This window comes from Strongyloides ratti, assembly GCF_001040885.1.
Source record: "Strongyloides ratti genome assembly S_ratti_ED321, chromosome : 2".
Classification (NCBI taxonomy): domain Eukaryota; kingdom Metazoa; phylum Nematoda; class Chromadorea; order Rhabditida; family Strongyloididae; genus Strongyloides; species Strongyloides ratti.
Window position 1 is genome coordinate 7,335,473 of NC_037308.1, and position 20,415 is coordinate 7,355,887.

Consider the following 20,415-nt stretch of genomic DNA (forward strand, 5'->3'; position numbering starts at 1 on the left):
TAGTATTTGGTGTATTATCACTATTATAATATATACATTTTAATAAAAACAAATAATATTTAAATTTATAGTGTAAACTATGAAAGCATGGGAGATAACAAAATTTGGAAAAGCTTTAAGTCTTACAAATAGACAAATTCCAATTATTAGAGCTGGAAATGAAATTTTAGTAAAAGTTAAAGCCGCTAGTGTAAATCCTATTGATGTTCGTATGACTGAAGGATATGGAAATGAGTTACTATCTAAATGGAGACAATTACATGAAATGTCATTCACTCCTTTTAATAGATTACCATTAATAGCTGGTAGAGATTTGTCTGGTGAAATTGTTGAAGTAGGTAATAATGTTACTGAATTTAAAGTTGGAGATGAAATAATTGCTACAGTTCCTGGTATTTTTAACGGGAGCCATGCTGAATATACAATTACAGATACAACAAATGCGGTAAAAAAACCTAGTAATGTTAGTCATGTTGAGGGTGTTGCTTTAGCATATACAACAGCAACTGCTTGGAATTCATTATGTTGTGTTGGTCGATTAAATTCTGAAAATGCAAAATATAATCGTGTTTTGATACATGGTGGGTCAGGAGGTGTTGGTATTTCTGCTATTCAATTGTTAAAAGCATTGAATATTGAAAAAGTTGTGGCAACAGCATCTGAAGCTAATCTTGATATAATTAAAAATTTAGGTGGTATAGCAATAGACTATAATGATAAAATTGTAAAAGATAAACTTTTAGATGAGGGTCCATTTGATATTATATTGTCATGTGTTGATACAGAATTATCAAGATGGAGTGACAAATGTATGGGTATATGGAGAAATTGTATTCATTTAAGTCTTGTATCACCAATGCTTCGTGATAGTGATAGATATGGAATACCACTTGGTTTATTATCAACTGGGTTTAAATATTTTGAAAGAAGTTTTAACTCATTAAAAAATGGACGTTGGTACTCGTATAGTTTTTTTATGCCAAATAAAGAGTGTATGAATTTTTATGGTAATGCTTTAGAAAGTGGAAAAATGAAACCAATAATTGAAGAAGAGATGTCTTTTATGGATATGCCTAAGGCATATGAGAAAGTAGGTAAACTTCATGGTAGAGGTAAAACAGTAGTAAATTTTGAGCTTTAAATTCATTTTATTATAATATTTCTTTATAATTTTGTAAATGTTTATTTTGATATATTATTATTGCCATTACATAAATTTCCTCTTTTAAATATTTATTTACAAAACGTAAAAAGTAATTTACTGTAGTTATTTTCATTAATACTTGAATAGGGTATTGTAAATTAATGGATGGAATGGACTTTTTTATTAATTTTAAAAAATTAAAAATAATAAATAAATCTTATAAATCCAATTTTTTTCTTTTTATTTTATTAATTTTTTGGAAATCATTTTAATACTATTTTTAAAAAGTAAAATTTGCAAATTTAGTTTGGATTAAAATAAATATATTATAAACCTATTAATTATTTGAAAATTACTATAAAAGTTGTCAAATTTGATCCCAAAAATTTTTATTTCTTATTAATTCTCTTTATAATATTATAACATCTCTTTAACTGTCTTTTTAATATCATTAAAAGATACCTCAGTGTCAATTAAAATGTGTTACTTATTAATTGCTTAATTTCTCATTAGGTTTTCTATATTTCCACTATTTAATTTTTCTTGTACACGTTAGTTATTAAAAAAAAATTTAGGATTTCGTTCTGAAGTACATCATACAAATTGTTTTAAATTTTTTGGTAAATAATCTACATCTTTGGGAATTCTATGTCATTGTTAAAGCCAATTAATTTTATATTTTAATGTGCAAGATTCTACACATTATTAATTAATTTTTTTTTAATTATTAATAAAATTAAGTTTTTTAATTTTTTCTATGTTCTTATGATATCACTTTTTTTTTACATCAAGCAATATTCAACTATACTTTCAAATATTTTTGGTTTGATATCTATTACTTATAAATTTAATTGTTAATTACTACTGATAGAAAAAAAAAATGATGAATCAATGTTATTTTGAAAAATTGTTAGCTCAATATGGAAAACCTATATTTTCTGCTGATATAGATGTTGAAATTAATAATATATGTCATAAATTAGAAATGTTTCATATTGACAAAGATAAATATGTTCAATATAAATTGTGTAATAGTAAAAAAGGATGTATTCTTTTTAGTGAAGATAATAAATTAAAAAAATCTAAAATTTATACCAAATATATAGTTAATAGTATTGATCTAAACAGTTCCTACAAATTGGATTGGTTAACAAAACGTATTGAACAATCTTATTACAAAGAATGTCAGGTATAAAATTAACTTAATAAATTAAATATTATTTTTAGGATATAAAAACATTCAAGAGGAAATGCAGAATTATTCGTTACATAGAAAAAATGTTGAAACTTTTTGATTCAAAATCATTTTTGTTTTTAACAGGATCAACAATAACTAATCTTGGAGATAATTTATCAGATGTCGATTTATGTTGGGTTATTCCTGGATATGGAATAAACAATTTAAACTTACCTTCTAATATTGATAAAGGAATAATTTATAACAAATTAAATGAAACAAAATTTTTTATACTAGAATTACTTTGTTCATATAATGTTATCAATGACATTTATGTAATTTCAAGTAAAGTTCCTTTACTTAAAATAAAATTTAACAAAAAGTGGTTTGATATTGAAGTTGATATAAGTATTAATAATCTTCCTGGAGCAATGAATTCAAAATTACTTCACTATTATTCACGGTATTTTTGTATTTATATAATTTTTAATTATACATTTATAGATATGATTTAAGATTCTCACAACTAGTATTTTATTTTAAGAATTTTTGTAAAGAATCTGGATATAAGGATGCTTACAATAATTATTTCAATTCATACTCAATATCTTTAATGGTTTTACATTTTCTTCAGGCTGTTGTAGAACCACCAATTTTACCAAATCTCCAAGAAATGAGACCTGATATATTTAGTGATTACAAATTATTGTGGTTTCCATATTATCAAGAAATATATTTACCTCCATTAAAAATTAACAAAACACCACTCTCTGAATTATATATAAAATTTTTAAAATATTTTGGTAATTTTCAATCTAAATATTATGGTATTAGTATTGAAAAAGGATGTCTATTACCAAGAGAATTATTTATAAAAAATGAAAAAAAACATCCCCTATTTATTGAGGAGCCTTTTGAAAAAGAAAATACTGCTAGATCATTAAAAAAAGATCGATGGATTCATATTAGAAAAAATTTGCTTTGTGAAGCTACTTGGCTTATTACAAAATCTCAAAGTTTATAACTATTTATTTTGACCTCTTTTTTTAATTAATAATAAATGTTTCATACTATTTTCAAAGTATTATTGTCAATTGAACATATTTATTAGATAAAAATAATTTTTTGACTTTATTACTTTTCAATTAGTTATATCAATGATCAGATTAACATTTTATATATGTTTTTTTATAGAGTACAAAAATTTCTTTTATCGATACACTAAATTATTATATTTTGATAAATTTATATTTTTCATTTATCATTTTAACTATTTTAAAATATAATGAGTGAACCATTTTTTGAAACTAAAATGGATGAAAATGTTACACTTAATGAGGATTCACTAAATATTCCTCAATTTGAAGATTTAACTATTACTGGTGACGAAATTGGTAACAACAATAAAGAGGGAAGACCGCAAATTCCAATTTTGTCAGAAACAATCTCACCATTTGATGTCACTTCTCAAGTTACCGGTCAATCAGAAATTTCAATGTCTTTTGATAGCGAGAACAAAGACAATGATCATGTAAACAAAAGAAAACCAATTTCAATATTAATGAAAAATAATCCAGGTAGCAGAATGGCTAATAATGAACGAGGAAATACCAACAAACGTCTTTTTTCTGAAAAATTTAATAACGATGGAAGAAAATCTCAACATCAAAAAAAACCCAAAAAAGATGATTCAAAAATTCTTCAAATTCTCAGTACTCCACAGATATTTCCAGCTAATCTATCAACTATGGAATTTACCATTGATTTCAATAATATTGTTTATATTGGAAGTAGAAAATCCATATACTCTCCAATGCATGATGGAGCACCTTTTAATTATTTTGGTAAAAAATCCTCCTCTGTGGATGATGTTTATCAGGAACATAAATTAAGAAAGCTTTGTGGAAATGAATTTGCCATGAAATATTATGACTATAAAACACTTGATGCAAAAAGAAATTTTATTCGTAACTCATTAAAATTTTCTAAAGTTACAAAAAATCAAGTTATTGACTGGAAAAATGAAGAAGGATTTGATGTTATTTTTAATGCAACATTTGAAAAATTTTTCCAAAATGAAGAATTACTTAATAAGATGAAGGATGACAAAGATAAATTGATTGTCAATATATATGGTGATGATCCTATTGATGGATGTGGTGATTTTAATTTATTTACTACTTGGATTGAAAATAATAAAGGGAAAAAATGTGTTTTACCTGCTCAAATCAATCCAACCAACCTTGATTATTTTCCAACTTTTGGGGGTGGGAAAAACATTCAAGGTGTTATGGTAATGTTGGTCAGATATCAAATTTCAATCGAAAAAGATTGGTAATATATATTTTTGATTATTGTTTTTTTTTTTATAAAATGTTTATTTTAAATAAAATGATGGTGAAATATTTCTTTGATGACATTAGACATGTATATATATAATAGTCTTTTTTTTCTATAAAATATTTTACTGTTTCTAGTCATTGTTTCTTCATGTCTCTATTGATACTTTATCTAAATTGTTTGTGTGGTACAGTTATTTTTATGTTAGTTTTGTTTATTATTCTATGTATAAATAATCGATATCTTCAAAAATTGCGTTTATTGTATCAAAAAGAACAAGGACGTGAATGTTTGTCTATTGATAAATTATCACCATATAGATTTACACATTTTCCAAAGAATTATAGTCATTTTGATGGAAACAATGATGAGTGGAATGACAGTATATTAAGCAGACCATCTGATATTTTGTGTAGAAATTCAATACAAAGTGACAATTTTAATGCAGAGGTAGTAAATTTTATTTTTTATAATTTCTCTTATTAAAAAAATTCTAGACTATAAATTTATCAAACAGAAGTTTTACTAATACTTCATATGAGGAAGAATCAAAAGATTATTATGATTTTAATGCAGATGTCAACTATAGTAATATTAATATATCAAAACCATATACTATTCCTATATCAGTAATGGAAAAGAATTTAAATTTTGATGTAACATTATTGGAGCGTGATTTTAATGAAGATATTAAAACAAAATTATGTTCTACAAGGAAACGACATCATGGTGATGATATTTATGAGTCACAAAATGATTCTATTTAACTACGATAAATAGATTGGATTTTTTTATATATAAAAATTACAAAATGAATGCAAGGAAATTTACCATTAAATATGTATTTCATAGAAATTTATTTAGCAAATATATTGTAATTTTATTTTTATAAAAATTTAAAAACTTTGTATGATAGAATTGTGTTATTTTAGTAAATTAAACATTTTTGTCTTTAGGTTTGTAATCTAATGCATCTTGACGTGCCTTTTCTTGTGAAAGTAAACTGTGGCGAATTGATTCTGTATCCATGTAATCTTCATTTCTAATATCACTAATTACTTGATATTTTCTTAGTCTTTTTTCAAGATATTCTATTCTATTTCTAAGTTTATTTTCAGTATTAGTATATTCTGCAGTTAAACGTGCTAATCTAAAATAAAGAAATATTGTATATTATAAAAAATTCATTAAAATAGTACCTTGTTTGTAAAACTTTTACAGAATTTTGTAACTCTTCAGCAATCTCTTCCACTGTATTTTGTTCTTCTGGTGCATTTTCATCTAACAAATTATCTTTCTTTAAAATTTCTCTTCCTTTGGCTATTAACATTTTTCTTGCCTCTGGATATTCTTTTAAAGCATTCCATAAATCTTGTTTATTAAGAACAAATAAATCTGTATAACCAACAGATCTAACATTAGCTGTTCTTCTATTACCATTTTTAGAACCAGCAATATTTAAAATTGACAATTCTCCAAAAACACTACCTTCTTGAAGAGTGGCAAAAACTTTTACACCATCATCAGCAACTACTTGTAATTTACCTCTTTTTACAATATACATTTCTCTACCAATGTCACCTTTTCTACAAATATAATCACCAGGACTAAAAACTTGAAGTTGAAGTTTTAATACCAATTCAGCTAACAATCCAGCTTCACAATCTTGAAAAATTCTAACTTTTCTTAATGTTTCAAAATGAACATGCATAGCTATTTCTGCTTGTAATTTATCTGGTAATAATTTTAAAACTTGTTGATCACTTAAATTTTGTTTATTAGCCCATAAATAATCAAACCATTTAATAACTCTATTTTCTAATGCTTTTGATACTTTTCTTAATTCCATATATTGTTTAATAGAATCCATCTTATTTTGAAATTCTGTTCTATCAGCTGACATATTTGATATCATAGAACCAACATTACCAACAATTGTGGCAAAAATTAATACACCACCCATCAAGTCAAATGTTACAAATACAAATTCAATATTTTGTACTGGACCAGGAACTTCACCAATAGTTGTTAATATTAATGTTGACCAATAAAATGAATATATATATCTTCTTATTAATGTATCTTCAACACCTTCAGGTAATGATTGTGTATTTAATGGTCCATAAACCCAACTATCTGAACCTAATCCTATAAGTTCTGATATAGCAAAATAAAAACATGCATTCCAATGAATGATAACAATAATATAACAAACAACTGTAAAAACACGAAAAACATTTGGCATTGAACTTCTAGTTTCTGTTGTTTCCATAAAACTTTTAATTCTTTCAACTTTAATTAATCTATTAAATCTTGCAATTGGTTTATCAAATATTATATATGTAAAGATATAATCTAATGGTATTATACATAAAATATCTAATTTTGCTGATGTTGAATTTTTATATGCTATCCAAATTTTTTTAGTATCTTTAACAAGTAAACCTTGTTCTAAAAATCCTGTTCTTGATTTTACAAATATATCAATCATATATATTATATCAGAAATTAAATCAGAAGATAACCATACTATCCACATGAAACCACTATTTAAATCAACAAATACAACACGAGCTATAATAACAATTAAATTGTACATAAATGCAATAGATACAATACCAGTCCAATAATAATACCAATCACTTGTCTTATCTGCAACAAATACTTTTAAAAATTCTTTAAATTTTTTATAATATGATGGTTTTGGTGGTTCAGGAGGTTTTTGTTCTCCACCTGGTACCTCTTCAGATACCTCTTTATCATCATTATTTTTATTTTGTAATATTTTATCTGGTTGAATAGTTCCATTATGTTTATCTGTACTTTTATCATTATTTGATAATTCTTCTTTTTTTAAATTTTCATTTATTGAATTTGATGAATTTAAATTATTAACTAAAGGTGGAGATTCATTTTTTTGAATAATAATTGAATCATCAACTTCAACTCCACCACCTTCATCTAAATCAGTTAACTCTGAATCTTGATCATTTACTGTTCCTGGAACAGTTATTTTAACTATTGGAGAAATTCTTTGACCATCATTAGATTTATTAATATTTGTTTTATCATTATCAGTACTTTTATCCTTTTGTTTATTATCTATTGTCATTGGTCTTGTACCGGATATATAATTATTATTTGATGAATTATTAGCTATTGGTTCAATTGATACTTGTGATTTTAATGTTCTATTTTTTTTCTTCTTTAAACTTTTATTTCTTCTTGGTGGATAATTATTAGAATCTACTGAATCCTGTTTAACCATATTATTACCTGTATTCTTATGAATATCATTAGATTTTTCTTTTAATTCATGATCATTTTTTTTGTCATAAGATGGTGCATTATAAATTGAATTATCTCTACCATCATTTTTATTTCTTCTTAACATCTCACCTTATTATTATTTTTAATAATAAAAAAATAATAATAATAATTATCAATAAAAGATTAGTAATAAAAAGTTTATATCAATAATACAAAAATAAACAATATAAAAAAAATTATTATTCAATGAAAAAAAAAATATACAGATAAGTTTTAAAAAAAAATATGTATCAAGTATAAAAAATACTTTCAAATAAATAAGATAAGAAAGCTTTTTGTAAAATGTATATATGATAAGTTTTCATTAGATAAATGGTTGATAAATTTTTGCAATAAAAGGATGCCGTTGTCAAGGTGACATCATTATCATTTATAGTAAAAATATTTCTAATTTAAAGATGAAAACAGTTTTATAAAATTTCCCATCAATATAATTATTTTTTTTACTAAGTTTATTTTAATATTTTTTAAAATTCAATTTTAATATATCATTAAAATCATTTAAAATTTACTTTTATAAATTAAAATTCTATTATATAATTACAATCATAAAATAAAAATTTATTATTATTAATTTAGTTGAAAGACTAAATATTTTTTTTTTGTAAACAACAATTTAATGTTTAAAAAAATATAGTTATAATTAAATTTTATTGACGTTTCAAGGAATTCAATCATTAAATAAATTAAAAATATATTGTTTATTGTTATTTTGTTAAATGACATCTTAATAAATATTAAATTTTTTCTAACAAATTTTATTATCAGAAACTATATAATTATATCCACCACATTTTCTTTTTTTTATATCAAAATATTTTTTAATTTCATTAACAATGAATACACTTGATGTCATTATTGCCAAAAATATAAGATCTAAAAAATTAAAAAATATATCATAATATTATATTATTAATATTACCTGTTATATTTAATGCTTCTGTTAAAAATATTTTTTGTAAAAGAGGAACATAAACAATAGCCAAAATAAAAGTTATACTACCACAAACAGCTAATGTAAAAGATAAATTTTGACATAATTTTATTTCCCAAATCATTTTTCTACTGGATCTACAACTTAATGCATTCCACATGTCAAAAAAGACAAAACAAGTAAATGTCATAGTAGTATCTCTTGCTGTAACAATATTATCTGCTGCCATTTCTATATAAAAAACTCCCATAGTACCAATTACAATAACTGATGCTGATAATAAAATATTTATCATAAGTTCTTTATTAAGTAAAGGTTCTTTTACATTACGAGGTTTTTGTTTAATTATATCACTATCTACTGGTTCAACACCTAATGATAATGCTGGTGGACCATCCATTATAATATTTATAAGAAGAATTTGTAATGGATTAAGAGGATTTTCTAAATGAAATAATGTAGATATTGCTATAAGTGATAATGCTGCTACACTCGTACTAAGTTGAAATTTTACAAAATTTGTTATATTATGATAAACACCTTTTCCTTCTTCAATAGCACCACGAATTGTTAAAAAATTATCATCTAAAAGTACCATATCAGATGCCTCTTTACAAACATCAGTACCACTTTTACCCATTGAAATACCTATGTCACTTTTTTTTAATGCTACAGCATCATTTACACCATCTCCAGTCATAGCAACAATTTCACCAAGTGCCTGAAGTGCTTTAACTATTCTTAATTTATGTTTAGGACATGTCCTATAAAATATTGATATACTTTTTATACAACTTTCTAATTCTGTATCAGATAGTGTGTCAATTTGTGGACCAGACATAACCCCATCACCATTTTTATATATACCTAATCTTCCACCAATATTACATGCTATCTCATAAGCATCACCTGTAACCATTTTTACAGCAACACCACTATCTTGAACAACACTAATAGCCTCATTAACTCCTTCTCTGGGTGGATCTAAAATACCAACCATACCAACAAAACACAAATTACCCAAATGACTTCCATAAGCCATACCAATGACACGCAATCCACTACTTCCTAATCCTTTACCAAGAGAAAGTATTTCATTAATTTTACCATCTGACAATCCAATTGGTGTTAATCCATTTTGTAAAAATGTATTACATCTTTCTAATACTTCCTCAACAGCTCCCTTCATCATTATAATTTCATCACCACCATTTAAAGGTTTCACCTGAACACTCATAATTTTTTTTTCACTACTAAATGGATTTTCATTAATTCTTACATAATTATCTTTTGTTCCATCTAAATGACTTTTAATTGATAAAACAATTAAGGCACCCTCAGTTGGTTGGCCTAGTATTTGATCTTTAACAATAGTAGCATTATTACAAACAGTTCCAATTTCAATTACTTTACTAATACTTGGATGTGAAAATTCCCAAACTTTTTCCATACCAATACGAACATCACCATTTTTCCAATCAAATCCAACACCACTAACATCAGCTCGAATACCATCAGCACTAAAAATTATTGTTGCTGTCATTTCATTTTTAGTTAATGTTCCTGTTTTGTCAGAACAAATTACTGTTACACATCCCAAACTTTCAACTGCTGATAATTTTTTAATAATAGCATTACGATTTGCCATTCTAATAACACCAATAGCTAAAGTAACTGCTACAACTATTGGAAGTCCCTCTGGTATTGAGGAAACACAAAGTGATACTCCTATTTGAAACATATCTAAAGCGTCTCTTCCCTGTATTAAACCAATTAAAAAAATAACCCCAATAAATGCAAAAGAATAAAATGATAAAGTTTTTCCTAAATTATCCATTGAATTTTGAAGTGGTGTTTTTGGAGATTCTTCATTTTGCATCATTTTAAAAACTTCTCCAAATTGTGAATTTGATCCTGTTGCTATAACAATACCTTTTCCATGACCTTGTTTAACTAATGTTCCCATAAATCCAATATTTTCAAGATGACTAATACTTTGACTCATATTAATATCTATAGGAAAAATATGTTTACATTTTGGTTCATTTTCACCAGTAAAACTACTTTCATCAATATGTAATTCTGTTGCTTCAATTATTCTAACATCAGCAGGTACACGATCTCCAAGTGATAATACTACAATATCACCTGGTACTAATTCTCTTGCTAAAAAACATATCTCCATTCCATCTCTAATAACTCGAGCCTGAGGTGGAACTAGTTTATTTAATTTTTCTAAAGTTTTTTCTGATTTATATTCTTGAATAAATCCTACAGTAACAACTATAATAACAGCTATTGTTATACTAACTGCATCATCATATTGCTTCATTAAAATAGAAACAATTGCACTCCCAAGTAATAGCAATATTAAAGGATTTTTAAATTGCTCTACATATTTTGTTGTTAATGATTCTTTTTCTTTAACATCAAATTCATTATATCCTGAATAATTTATACGTCGTTTAGCTTCCTCTTGACTAATTCCATAAGAACTATTACTTTTTAATATATCTACAATTTCTAAAGAAGATAACTGTGATGCTCTATATGCATTTAAATTTTGATACATTTCAACTTCTTCGTTTTCCGAACCTAATATGGTATTCAGATGAAGATTTTTATTGGGTAACGTGTCATCACCAACAGGCAAATTATTTTGGTAACTCTAAATAAAAAAAAAAAAATTTTTTTAAACTTATTATATTTATTTAAAAACTCTTTTAATGAAATTTGAAAACCATTTTATTCACCTCAATGACTTACAATATCAAATATCATATTTTTAATATCATATTTAATATCTAATTTATATTCATTGCCTACATTATATGAATTTTAATAATATTATTAAAGAGAAAAAAAAAATTTTATAAACAATAATCATAAATCCTTGAAGTTATGAATATATTTTTATATAGATATATATATATTTATACGTGTATGTATTTATATATAATAAATAATATATATATCAATATAATTACCACAAAAAGATACAAATAATATATGATAAAGACTTACATTAAGAACATGTGAATCCTTAAAGTTTTCTTCAAAGTTTGTATCCATCCTTATTTTTGACAAAAAAAATATCTCAATAAAAATAATAATAACAAAAAAAAATATTTTACAATTAGAGTAGTAATAAATCTTAATAAATATAAATTATTTCAATTAAATACAATAAATATAAAAAAGAACTTTTCAACAATAAAAGCAAACACAATAAAATGCAATATTTAAATATATATAAAGAATTATAAAATTTCACCAATTTATTGTCTCTATCAATTAATCATAAAATGTTATTTTACATTTATTTCCTAAGTTTGGTTATGCCCCCAATACTTTCTATTTTCATTACTTTAATATAAAAATAATTTATATTTTGCCATATTTAATTTAAAATGACATGATAAAGTTAAGAAACGTCAAATAGTAACGGGAGAGTTAAACTATTTTTAATATGAAAAAAAAAACAAGCTAACTATTATTAAGTGTATTTTTAAAAAATACATTTAAACCATTAATAGTCCAATTAAAAATAAATTTATTCAAGAATGTGTTTTAATATAAAAATTGAATAAATGAGTATAAATGCATTCATTTTAAAAATATATAAAAAATTTAAGGTGGGGTGAATTTTAAAAGACTTTAAAATTATCTTAAGAGTGTTATTTTAAATGGATAAGAATTTTGATAAATTTTTTTTTATATTAAATAAATGAGTAACAACCAAAAATTGTTATTTTTTAAAAAGACTTCTTTAAGTTACATTAAAGATATATATGCATGCAGAAATGATTCATTTGAAATGTTTAACCTTTTGTTTGGGTACTTATAGGAGTTTTATGAAAATAAAAAGTAAATATATAAAAATATTGCAAATTAACTCTTTAATAATAAATAATAAAATATGTAATAAGTCAATTGTTAAATAATAATATAGAAAGGAAGGAATCGATTCAAATATAGACATCAAAACATTAATTAATAACTAAGCTTCTTTTTAAAAAATCATACTATATTATTATAAAACATAATATCATACAATCCTTATATGGATAAACAGAAATATTAATCTTTTTTACATTATAGAGCATAGAAGCTAATAAATGAAATTAAAACAAATAAAATTATTATTAAAATTAAACATTAAAATATATGTGCAATTAAAAGATAAAAAAATAAATGTTAAAAAAAACTAAAATTATAAGTATTTTTATTTATATTTTAAAATTAATACAAAAAAAGTATAAAATAATGTTGGCAAAAAAGATAAATCTTTCATTTTATCTATTTTAATATGTAAATTTTCATTTATCATTATATTTATTTTATTTTAATTTATACAAACTTACATTTTGCCTCTGCCAATAGATGCAAATATAGGAATACTTAGATGAATAATTATTTTAAGTGAAATGAATTAAAAAAAAATATATATATAGGTAATATAAATCTAAATTAAAATTTTTAAAAATCAAATATTTAAATTAAAAAATAAATCTTTAAATAAACAAATATTTTTTCATAAAGTAAGTAAAAAAAAAATTTGAAAATTAAGATAAAAAATATGTCAAAAAATAAGTTAACTATATACTTTTATAATATAATAGTTATTATTAAAGATCAATATGAATATATTAAAATTTAGATAATTATCTTTTTGTGATTGATGTCAATGAAAAGGTAAATATACAATAAAGAAATTTGAACTTTAATATATTTTAAAATTATCTTCTATAATTGGGTACGTGGCATTAAAAAATATATTATCACCAAAATAAAATAAAAATATTTAATCCTCTTTAATATTTTTGATTTAAGCATAAAAGTTTATTTGTTTTAAATGTAATAATCTTTTGTTTTTTTTTAAAGAAACGCATTATAGAATTATTATAAATATATTTTATGGTAATATATTACTAAAAAAAAGTGTTAAAAAAAGTACATTTAATATTGTAGCAATAAAATATAATGTTTTAATAATAATTTTTTTTATTAAGAATAATTCTATATTAGTATAATAAGTAGACTGAACAAAATCATCATTTTTTTATAAATTAAGTACGTGGAAAGAACTAACTTATCAAATAAAATTAGATTTTGTTGGACGAATTATATATCTTAAAACGATAATTTGTTTGTATAATGGACACACGACAATACGCGGATGCGACAATAATATAATCTAAAATTAACAAATTTCTATTGTATTTCACTATTATGAATAAAGAATTACTTGATGATAATAACTACGATGATGAAGAGGACGTTGACTATACACCAGAAAGTGAAAACGAAGAAGATATTATAGATAAAGAAGTAAATTTAGAAGTTTTAGAGATGTATGTTGTGTTATATATTATTTCATAATATTTATTTAGAAAAACATTTGAAAATAAAAGTGAAAACAATGATGAAGAAAAAAAATCTGAAGATGAAGATGATGAAGAGGTATACAAACAATTATTGGAGGCAGGAAATATAAAGTGCCAAGTGACAACAGATTTTACTAAAAGTTCTACTGCATCAAAAATAATAAAGTAAGTTTTTAATACAAGTAATTTGTAAAAAAAAATTTTAGTACTAAAATCAATTCAATTCCAATTAAAAGATCAGCAAAAAGCAGTGGCCTTCTAGATATTGCCGATTCAACAAAAAAGAAGAAGACAACTTCTCTCTCACAATGTACTGAATCATGGAAGAAGTACGTTACAAGTAAAGGTATAGCAGAAGAACTAGTTAGTTTTAATAAAGGAAAAAATGGATTTTTGGCAAGGCAGGATTTTTTAGCTAAAACAGATCTCAGACAATTTGAAAAGGAAAAAGAAGCCAGGAATGCATTAAGAAAATCAAAACAATAATAAATTTTTTTTAACATTGTTATTGTAATTACTAATAAAATTTTTTTTTTTAAAAAATAAAAAATCTCATCAACAAGCATATTTTATTTAAAACAACTTCAAGTAACAAGTAACAATGAGCCAAATGTTTTATTCACTTTTTCTATTTCTCATTTGAGAAGCGATACGATCCAAGTCTTTACGTCCCTAAAAAAAAAATACATTATTTTTTATGTTTTTAAAATTATCTTACTTGAGCTGTAAGAAGACGTCCTCCAGTTGTACTTTTTTCTACCCAATTAATGGTTTCCAAAGCTTGAAGAGCCTTTCTGATATTTCCTCCTGCAGCAGTTTGGAAGTGTCTTGGTTTGACTCCACGGCGTTTGTTACCACCAAAAGATCTTTTTAAAGCACCAACTCCAACTCCTGGTTTTAAATAAAGTCTACGAGCCAATGAAGCGGCACGTGTAAAGTACCAATCAGCATCCATTGGAGCAAGTTCTTTGTGTCTTCCGAGTTTAATAATATCAGAGTTTTCAGGAACAGCAACTTTTCCTGATTTCTTTAAGAAGGCAGCAACTTGTTTAACAAGTTCAGATTGGTTAACGTCTTTAGCCAATGTTGGAACACCCATGATTGTCTAAAAAATTGAAAAATAAAGATTTTTATAGAAAACAAAATGTAAGAAAATTTAAAATAGTGATAAATAAAAAAATGAACAAATAAACAGATTCTTTTTTAATAATTTAAATAGAATATGATATGTTATTTTATTTTTTTTTCACCGATGTTGGAATACCGTACATATGGGAGAATTAAAATTCAAAAATGGAGTTGCGGCCTTAGAAAAGTGTAGCCAGTTTTTTTTATCAACATTTATTAATTTACCAATCTTTGTTTACTTTTTTCTGTACAAGACCTTTTGTTTGATTTTAACAATGTTTTTTAACATTATAGAGAAACTGTAGCAGGAACAAATAAAAATTTAAAACTACTTTTTAAATTACTTATTGTCATTTTAAATAAACCATAAGTTTATGATAAAATCAACAGTAAAAATTTAAAACAACTTTTTTATAATAAATTTGTATAGCATATATTTACATTGATGAATAGACATATATAATAATGGAAACACAGTATAATGAATTATTGATCTACAATATTTATATTTACTGTAGAAATATTGTCATAAAATTTTAATTAATTATAATAAAACAAAATATATAACAAACAAGGTGTCCTAAAAACAAATATACTGATTATTGCTACTTAACTTTATATCCATAGAAAAGTTCACCTTTTAATAATATATTTTTAGGAAAGACTTATATGTAGAATATTTTATTATATTGTCTACAAAATAAAGTAATATTATTTTGTTAATGTTTTTCTTTGATTAGAAATGTTAACTTTTGAACACATGTTTTAGAAAATTTAAAAAAATTTTTTAAATATGAAAATGCACTTAAAAGTTTTTTTGTTTAAATTGTATCTTTGATATATAGTTATTTTTATAGAAAGGGGCTGAAGTTTATTGAACTACAAAATTTCCTTGTTGCGTGTTTTAATAAAGATGTTTCTATTTTTATATAATGAATTTAAAAACACAAATTTTTATAATTAGCTTTATTTTAACAAAAACTGATTTATGATAAACAAAACTTTTTATCAAAATAATTTTACATATAATTTTATGATGGAATCAAAAATCTAATCTTATATTAAGTTTTTAGTTATTATATATCTATTTTATAAATAAAATTTCTATTCCATTTTTTAATAGATAACCTTTTTTACTCTCAATATTTCTCATTTATATCATCTTCTTTTTCCTTTTTTTTATTTGATATTGGTCATTATTAGTATTAATTGAACAAAATTTCATGGGAATATTTCACTGTCTATATATTAAGTTTAATGTTTAAACAAATTTAGTGTTATATAATGTATTAATCAGATATTATCAGAGATTTTATACTTTGCTTTGAACTAATACTTTGAACTTATCTTATAAAAAATGCAAAGATACATTTCTCCACACCAATTTATCGTTTATTCTGCACAGAAAAAAAGGCAAAGTAGCTTTTTTAACTAGTTAGAAATTTCATACTGTCTATTGCTGAGCTGACGGATAGTAGGCTGTTTTTCTTTTTCTTGTGAGATAATGTTGCTAAGTGCGAAATAAACAAGGCGCTCATTTTGCTTTTTAATGCCTGTTTAGATGAGGCCGTTCTTACTGGGCCTTCACGTAACAAAATTCTATGTGTAATTTATTTTTAATTTACCACATAACTATCTTCTTTTAGACAAAAGGCATTAGTTTATTAGGAACCCTTTTAAAAACGTACAGACGTAAAAATTGACATTTGCATGTTCACCTAATTATTATTATGCTGTGTTAGATAGTATATCTGTGTGAAGATACTTGTGTGTAAATTTTCATCAACCAATGTTTTTTTTTGACTTGCTACACTTAACATCTGAGATTGAAGCGTGTACGAATGGCTCCTCACACAGTTTTATTGAAAGGAGCTAGATGAAGGCATCCATATAATAAAATATTTGAATATATTTCTTCGTTATCAAATTTCGATGAATAAGCAACATTCTAATCGTGTCGTTATGGGACATGATAGCTTCACAAGAGGTAGTATTATTTCTTTTCCCTGTGATTAGTATATAAAAAGATTTTATTGTTGCGCACTTTTTATTTGCATGTTTTACCTTCCCGCCAATTGTGACGAATTTTTATAATAACTGCGTATTATTTAATTTCTTAGATTCATCTCACTGAATTAATAATTAAATGGTTTATTGCATATTATATGTTCATTGGATATTGTACTTTTAAACACTTGTATTTTAGGTTGACTATATCGTAGAACAGTGATGTATCTTCGTTCACAAAAAGTGGACTGTGTTCCACTTCTTTGCCACAGTATATGTTCATATACATTTTTTTTATGATTAAATTTTTTTTTTTTTTTCTATTTTACGATTAACTCTCTTTACTAAAATTTTTTGTTATTATTATAATTTTTTTTTAATTTCAGAAAAATCATTATGAGCAATAGCGATAGTGAAACTGTAGTTACTCAAGAAAATGGTCCTGTGGGATCAACGGTATGTTATTTTTCTTATTTTTTTAAATATTTTTTTTAGACTGAAAATGTACCACCAGTAGTTGAAGGGACAAAGGATGATAGTAATGTTGAGATTAAGGAAATTATAGATGATGTACAAACATCATCAGCAGATGTTAAGGTATCATCAATTAATTCCGAGGTAATGGATGATTCAGTTAAAGTTGCCAGCCATGATGGTGCTAGTGATGATTCATCTAATAGGAAGATTGAAGATGTTCCAAATGATGTTGTTGATACATCCTCAAATGATAAAGTGATGGATACTGAGCCAAGTGAGGTCGTTGCTGAAAGCGTTAAGGAAGATGTTAAAATGGAAGATAAAGATGCAATATCCGTTCCTGAAGAGGCAAATAAGGAGCCAGTTCTTGAAAATGACTCCGAAGAAAATCAATCTGAAAAAAAAGTAGAAGAGACTCGTGAAAAGAAAGATGATGGGAAAAATGTTGTCATGGAGGGTACTGATGATAACTGTGAAGTTGAAACTCCAAAGTCAACAAAAAGCAAAGTCGAAGATGAAAGTATGGATTTACCACTGGACGATTCTAATGCTAAAAATGATGATGTAAATCAGGATCTTAAAATTACTCCCAAAACCCGTTTGAGAAATACAACTGTCTCCGACAGCAGTGAATCAAAAGATGTTAAGGAAGAAACAGCTGTTGGAAAACGTGGAAGAAGATCTAAATTGACAAAAACAACCAGTGACAGTGATCAGATAAATGATACTCCTGAAAAAACACCATCTACAGCAAAGCGAGGTCGTAGAGTTTCAAAGGTTCAAAGTAAAACTGGTGAGAGAAAAGTTGTTGAGGAAAGTGAGGTTGAAGCAGAACCAATGGAAGTAGATGAAGATATTGAAGTTAAAACACCAAAAAGAGGAAAGAGAGTTACTCAAAAGATCACACCAGTTGTTGAAAGCAAGAAGAGAGGAACTAAGCGAAGAATTAATGAAGAACCTCAAAAGGAAACTAAAAAAGCTAAATCAGATGAAGATGCCTACAATATTGATAATCTTGATGAACATCCAGATTTGGGTGATTCTTTCAAGTTGGAGAGGCAATCTAATGGAGGTGCTAAGTTCGTTGCAACTTCTAGTTACAAAAAAGGACGTTTTTCTGAAATTGAGAAAGCTGCTAAAGAGAGAAATGCTGACTCTTTTAAAGAAGAAGATGAAGGAACTATTGAGCCAAAAGGAAAGAAATCTATTTCCCTTTTAACTTTAAATGATAAGAAATTGGTTTCTCAAATTGATGGTGATGTGGAGAAAAAAGTACTCAAAACACCTAAGACAAAATCAATAGTAAGAACTCCTAAATCGAATTCAAAGAGTTCAAAAACTACACCAAAAAATATAGTTAAAACACCTGCAAAAATTACATCTACTTCTGCAAAAAATTTAGATGTCTGTGACTTTATACTTCCTGAAATGACAGAGGATTCGCAATTTGATGCAGACACTAAATTTGACATCGGCGATGTTAATCAATACGCTCGTGTCTACGCTTCTTACTGTGGTATTTGTTATGCTGCTGTTACCACAGGAAAATCTACTGTGAGCTCATTTGAAGTTCAATTTAAGGACGACAAAGTCATGAAATACATTGCTCGTGGAGGTATTTACAGACTTCAAGAGTTAATGACAGGATTGGAAGTAGAATTTATGGACGGAGAGAATACATTTGAAGGTGTAATCAAAAGTGTTCCAGATTCAACTAAAGCATCGGATTTCTACAAAGCAAATTTCATTGTCGAAAAAAAAGACGATGATGGTAAAACTTCTGAAGTCGTTGTAAATTGGGCAAAAATTATTTTAGACAAGAGTGTTCTTAAAAATCTAAAGAATGTTGAAGCTGAAGTCAAATCTATTGGCAAAACTCCAAAAAGAAAAAATCAATTGTAGTTCTGATGTGTGATCTCCTTCCGTGTGAACGTTTTGTAACTTTAATTTTAAAAGTTATCTGTTTATACTTTTCTACTATCGTTTTTTTCTTAAAGAAATATTCGTTGTTTTATTTCATTTGTCATATATAAAAACAAATTTTTTAGTAATCATTTTTTAAAGTATTTGTTTTATATTTTTTTTCTATTAGTTGTTTATTTTTTTATTTTTTTTTACCGTTCATTTGATTATCTGTAATATAAATTTTTTTGAAATGTATTTATGTTTTTAAGTAATCTCTACAATCAAAATATTTTTGATGTGTCTTTAACTTTTTCAAATGGTTTTCTTTCATGCGACATTGTTTTTACCTTCTTTTACACATTGTTTATTTTATTTGTTTCAATACATTAAATATATTTTTTTTCTATAAATATTAAGATGAATGGAAATTGTTTGTTTAAATTTTATATGAAATAAAAATAGATGATTTTTAACAAAACGTAAATTGTTACATAGAACGAAGAAATTTTTAAAATGCAATCTATAAAAGAGAAATATCATTTTTTAATTGATACAATACATTTTTCTTACGATAACATATTTTAAT

At 24.7% G+C, this 20,415-nt stretch overlaps 9 protein-coding genes across 9 annotated transcripts; 6 read left to right on the forward strand and 3 right to left on the reverse strand.

The window, feature by feature from the left end:
- Window positions 1-79: 79 nt before the first annotated feature.
- SRAE_2000233600 (Reticulon-4-interacting protein 1, mitochondrial) lies at window positions 80-1,141 on the forward strand (the record flags this gene model as incomplete). The annotated part of the gene is made up of 3 exons (XM_024653394.1): window positions 80-392; window positions 432-695; window positions 744-1,141. The coding sequence occupies 3 exons, from the start codon at window positions 80-82 to the stop codon at window positions 1,139-1,141; spliced, it is 975 nt and encodes a 324-aa protein (XP_024506875.1).
- Window positions 1,142-2,024: 883 nt separating this feature from the next.
- SRAE_2000233700 (Poly(A) RNA polymerase GLD2) lies at window positions 2,025-3,345 on the forward strand (the record flags this gene model as incomplete). Its single annotated transcript, XM_024653395.1, has 3 exons — window positions 2,025-2,333; window positions 2,372-2,784; window positions 2,826-3,345. The coding sequence occupies 3 exons, from the start codon at window positions 2,025-2,027 to the stop codon at window positions 3,343-3,345; spliced, it is 1,242 nt and encodes a 413-aa protein (XP_024506876.1).
- A 261-nt stretch (window positions 3,346-3,606) lies between these two features.
- On the forward strand, window positions 3,607-4,659 carry SRAE_2000233800 (Hypothetical protein; the record flags this gene model as incomplete). The annotated part of the gene is made up of 1 exon (XM_024653397.1): window positions 3,607-4,659. The coding sequence occupies one exon, from the start codon at window positions 3,607-3,609 to the stop codon at window positions 4,657-4,659; it is 1,053 nt and encodes a 350-aa protein (XP_024506877.1).
- Window positions 4,660-4,862: 203 nt separating this feature from the next.
- On the forward strand, window positions 4,863-5,428 carry SRAE_2000233900 (Hypothetical protein; the record flags this gene model as incomplete). Its single annotated transcript, XM_024653398.1, has 2 exons — window positions 4,863-5,111; window positions 5,159-5,428. The coding sequence occupies 2 exons, from the start codon at window positions 4,863-4,865 to the stop codon at window positions 5,426-5,428; spliced, it is 519 nt and encodes a 172-aa protein (XP_024506878.1).
- A 169-nt stretch (window positions 5,429-5,597) lies between these two features.
- Window positions 5,598-8,055, reverse strand: SRAE_2000234000 (Cyclic nucleotide-binding domain and Potassium channel, voltage-dependent, EAG/ELK/ERG family and RmlC-like jelly roll fold domain and Cyclic nucleotide-binding-like domain-containing protein; the record flags this gene model as incomplete). Its single annotated transcript, XM_024653399.1, has 2 exons — window positions 5,598-5,811; window positions 5,861-8,055. The coding sequence occupies 2 exons, from the start codon at window positions 8,053-8,055 to the stop codon at window positions 5,598-5,600; spliced, it is 2,409 nt and encodes an 802-aa protein (XP_024506879.1).
- A 684-nt stretch (window positions 8,056-8,739) lies between these two features.
- Window positions 8,740-13,761, reverse strand: SRAE_2000234100 (Secretory pathway calcium atpase; the record flags this gene model as incomplete). Its single annotated transcript, XM_024653400.1, has 5 exons — window positions 8,740-8,867; window positions 8,914-10,150; window positions 10,205-11,593; window positions 13,290-13,298; window positions 13,711-13,761. The coding sequence occupies 5 exons, from the start codon at window positions 13,759-13,761 to the stop codon at window positions 8,740-8,742; spliced, it is 2,814 nt and encodes a 937-aa protein (XP_024506880.1).
- A 396-nt stretch (window positions 13,762-14,157) lies between these two features.
- On the forward strand, window positions 14,158-14,798 carry SRAE_2000234200 (Craniofacial development protein 1; the record flags this gene model as incomplete). Its single annotated transcript, XM_024653401.1, has 3 exons — window positions 14,158-14,279; window positions 14,319-14,477; window positions 14,519-14,798. 3 exons carry the CDS (start codon window positions 14,158-14,160, stop codon window positions 14,796-14,798), a joined length of 561 nt encoding a protein of 186 aa, XP_024506881.1.
- Window positions 14,799-14,927: 129 nt separating this feature from the next.
- SRAE_2000234300 (40S ribosomal protein S19) lies at window positions 14,928-15,411 on the reverse strand (the record flags this gene model as incomplete). The annotated part of the gene is made up of 2 exons (XM_024653402.1): window positions 14,928-14,984; window positions 15,031-15,411. 2 exons carry the CDS (start codon window positions 15,409-15,411, stop codon window positions 14,928-14,930), a joined length of 438 nt encoding a protein of 145 aa, XP_024506882.1.
- Window positions 15,412-17,843: 2,432 nt separating this feature from the next.
- On the forward strand, window positions 17,844-19,826 carry SRAE_2000234400 (Hypothetical protein; the record flags this gene model as incomplete). The annotated part of the gene is made up of 2 exons (XM_024653403.1): window positions 17,844-17,903; window positions 17,943-19,826. 2 exons carry the CDS (start codon window positions 17,844-17,846, stop codon window positions 19,824-19,826), a joined length of 1,944 nt encoding a protein of 647 aa, XP_024506883.1.
- Window positions 19,827-20,415: the final 589 nt, after the last annotated feature.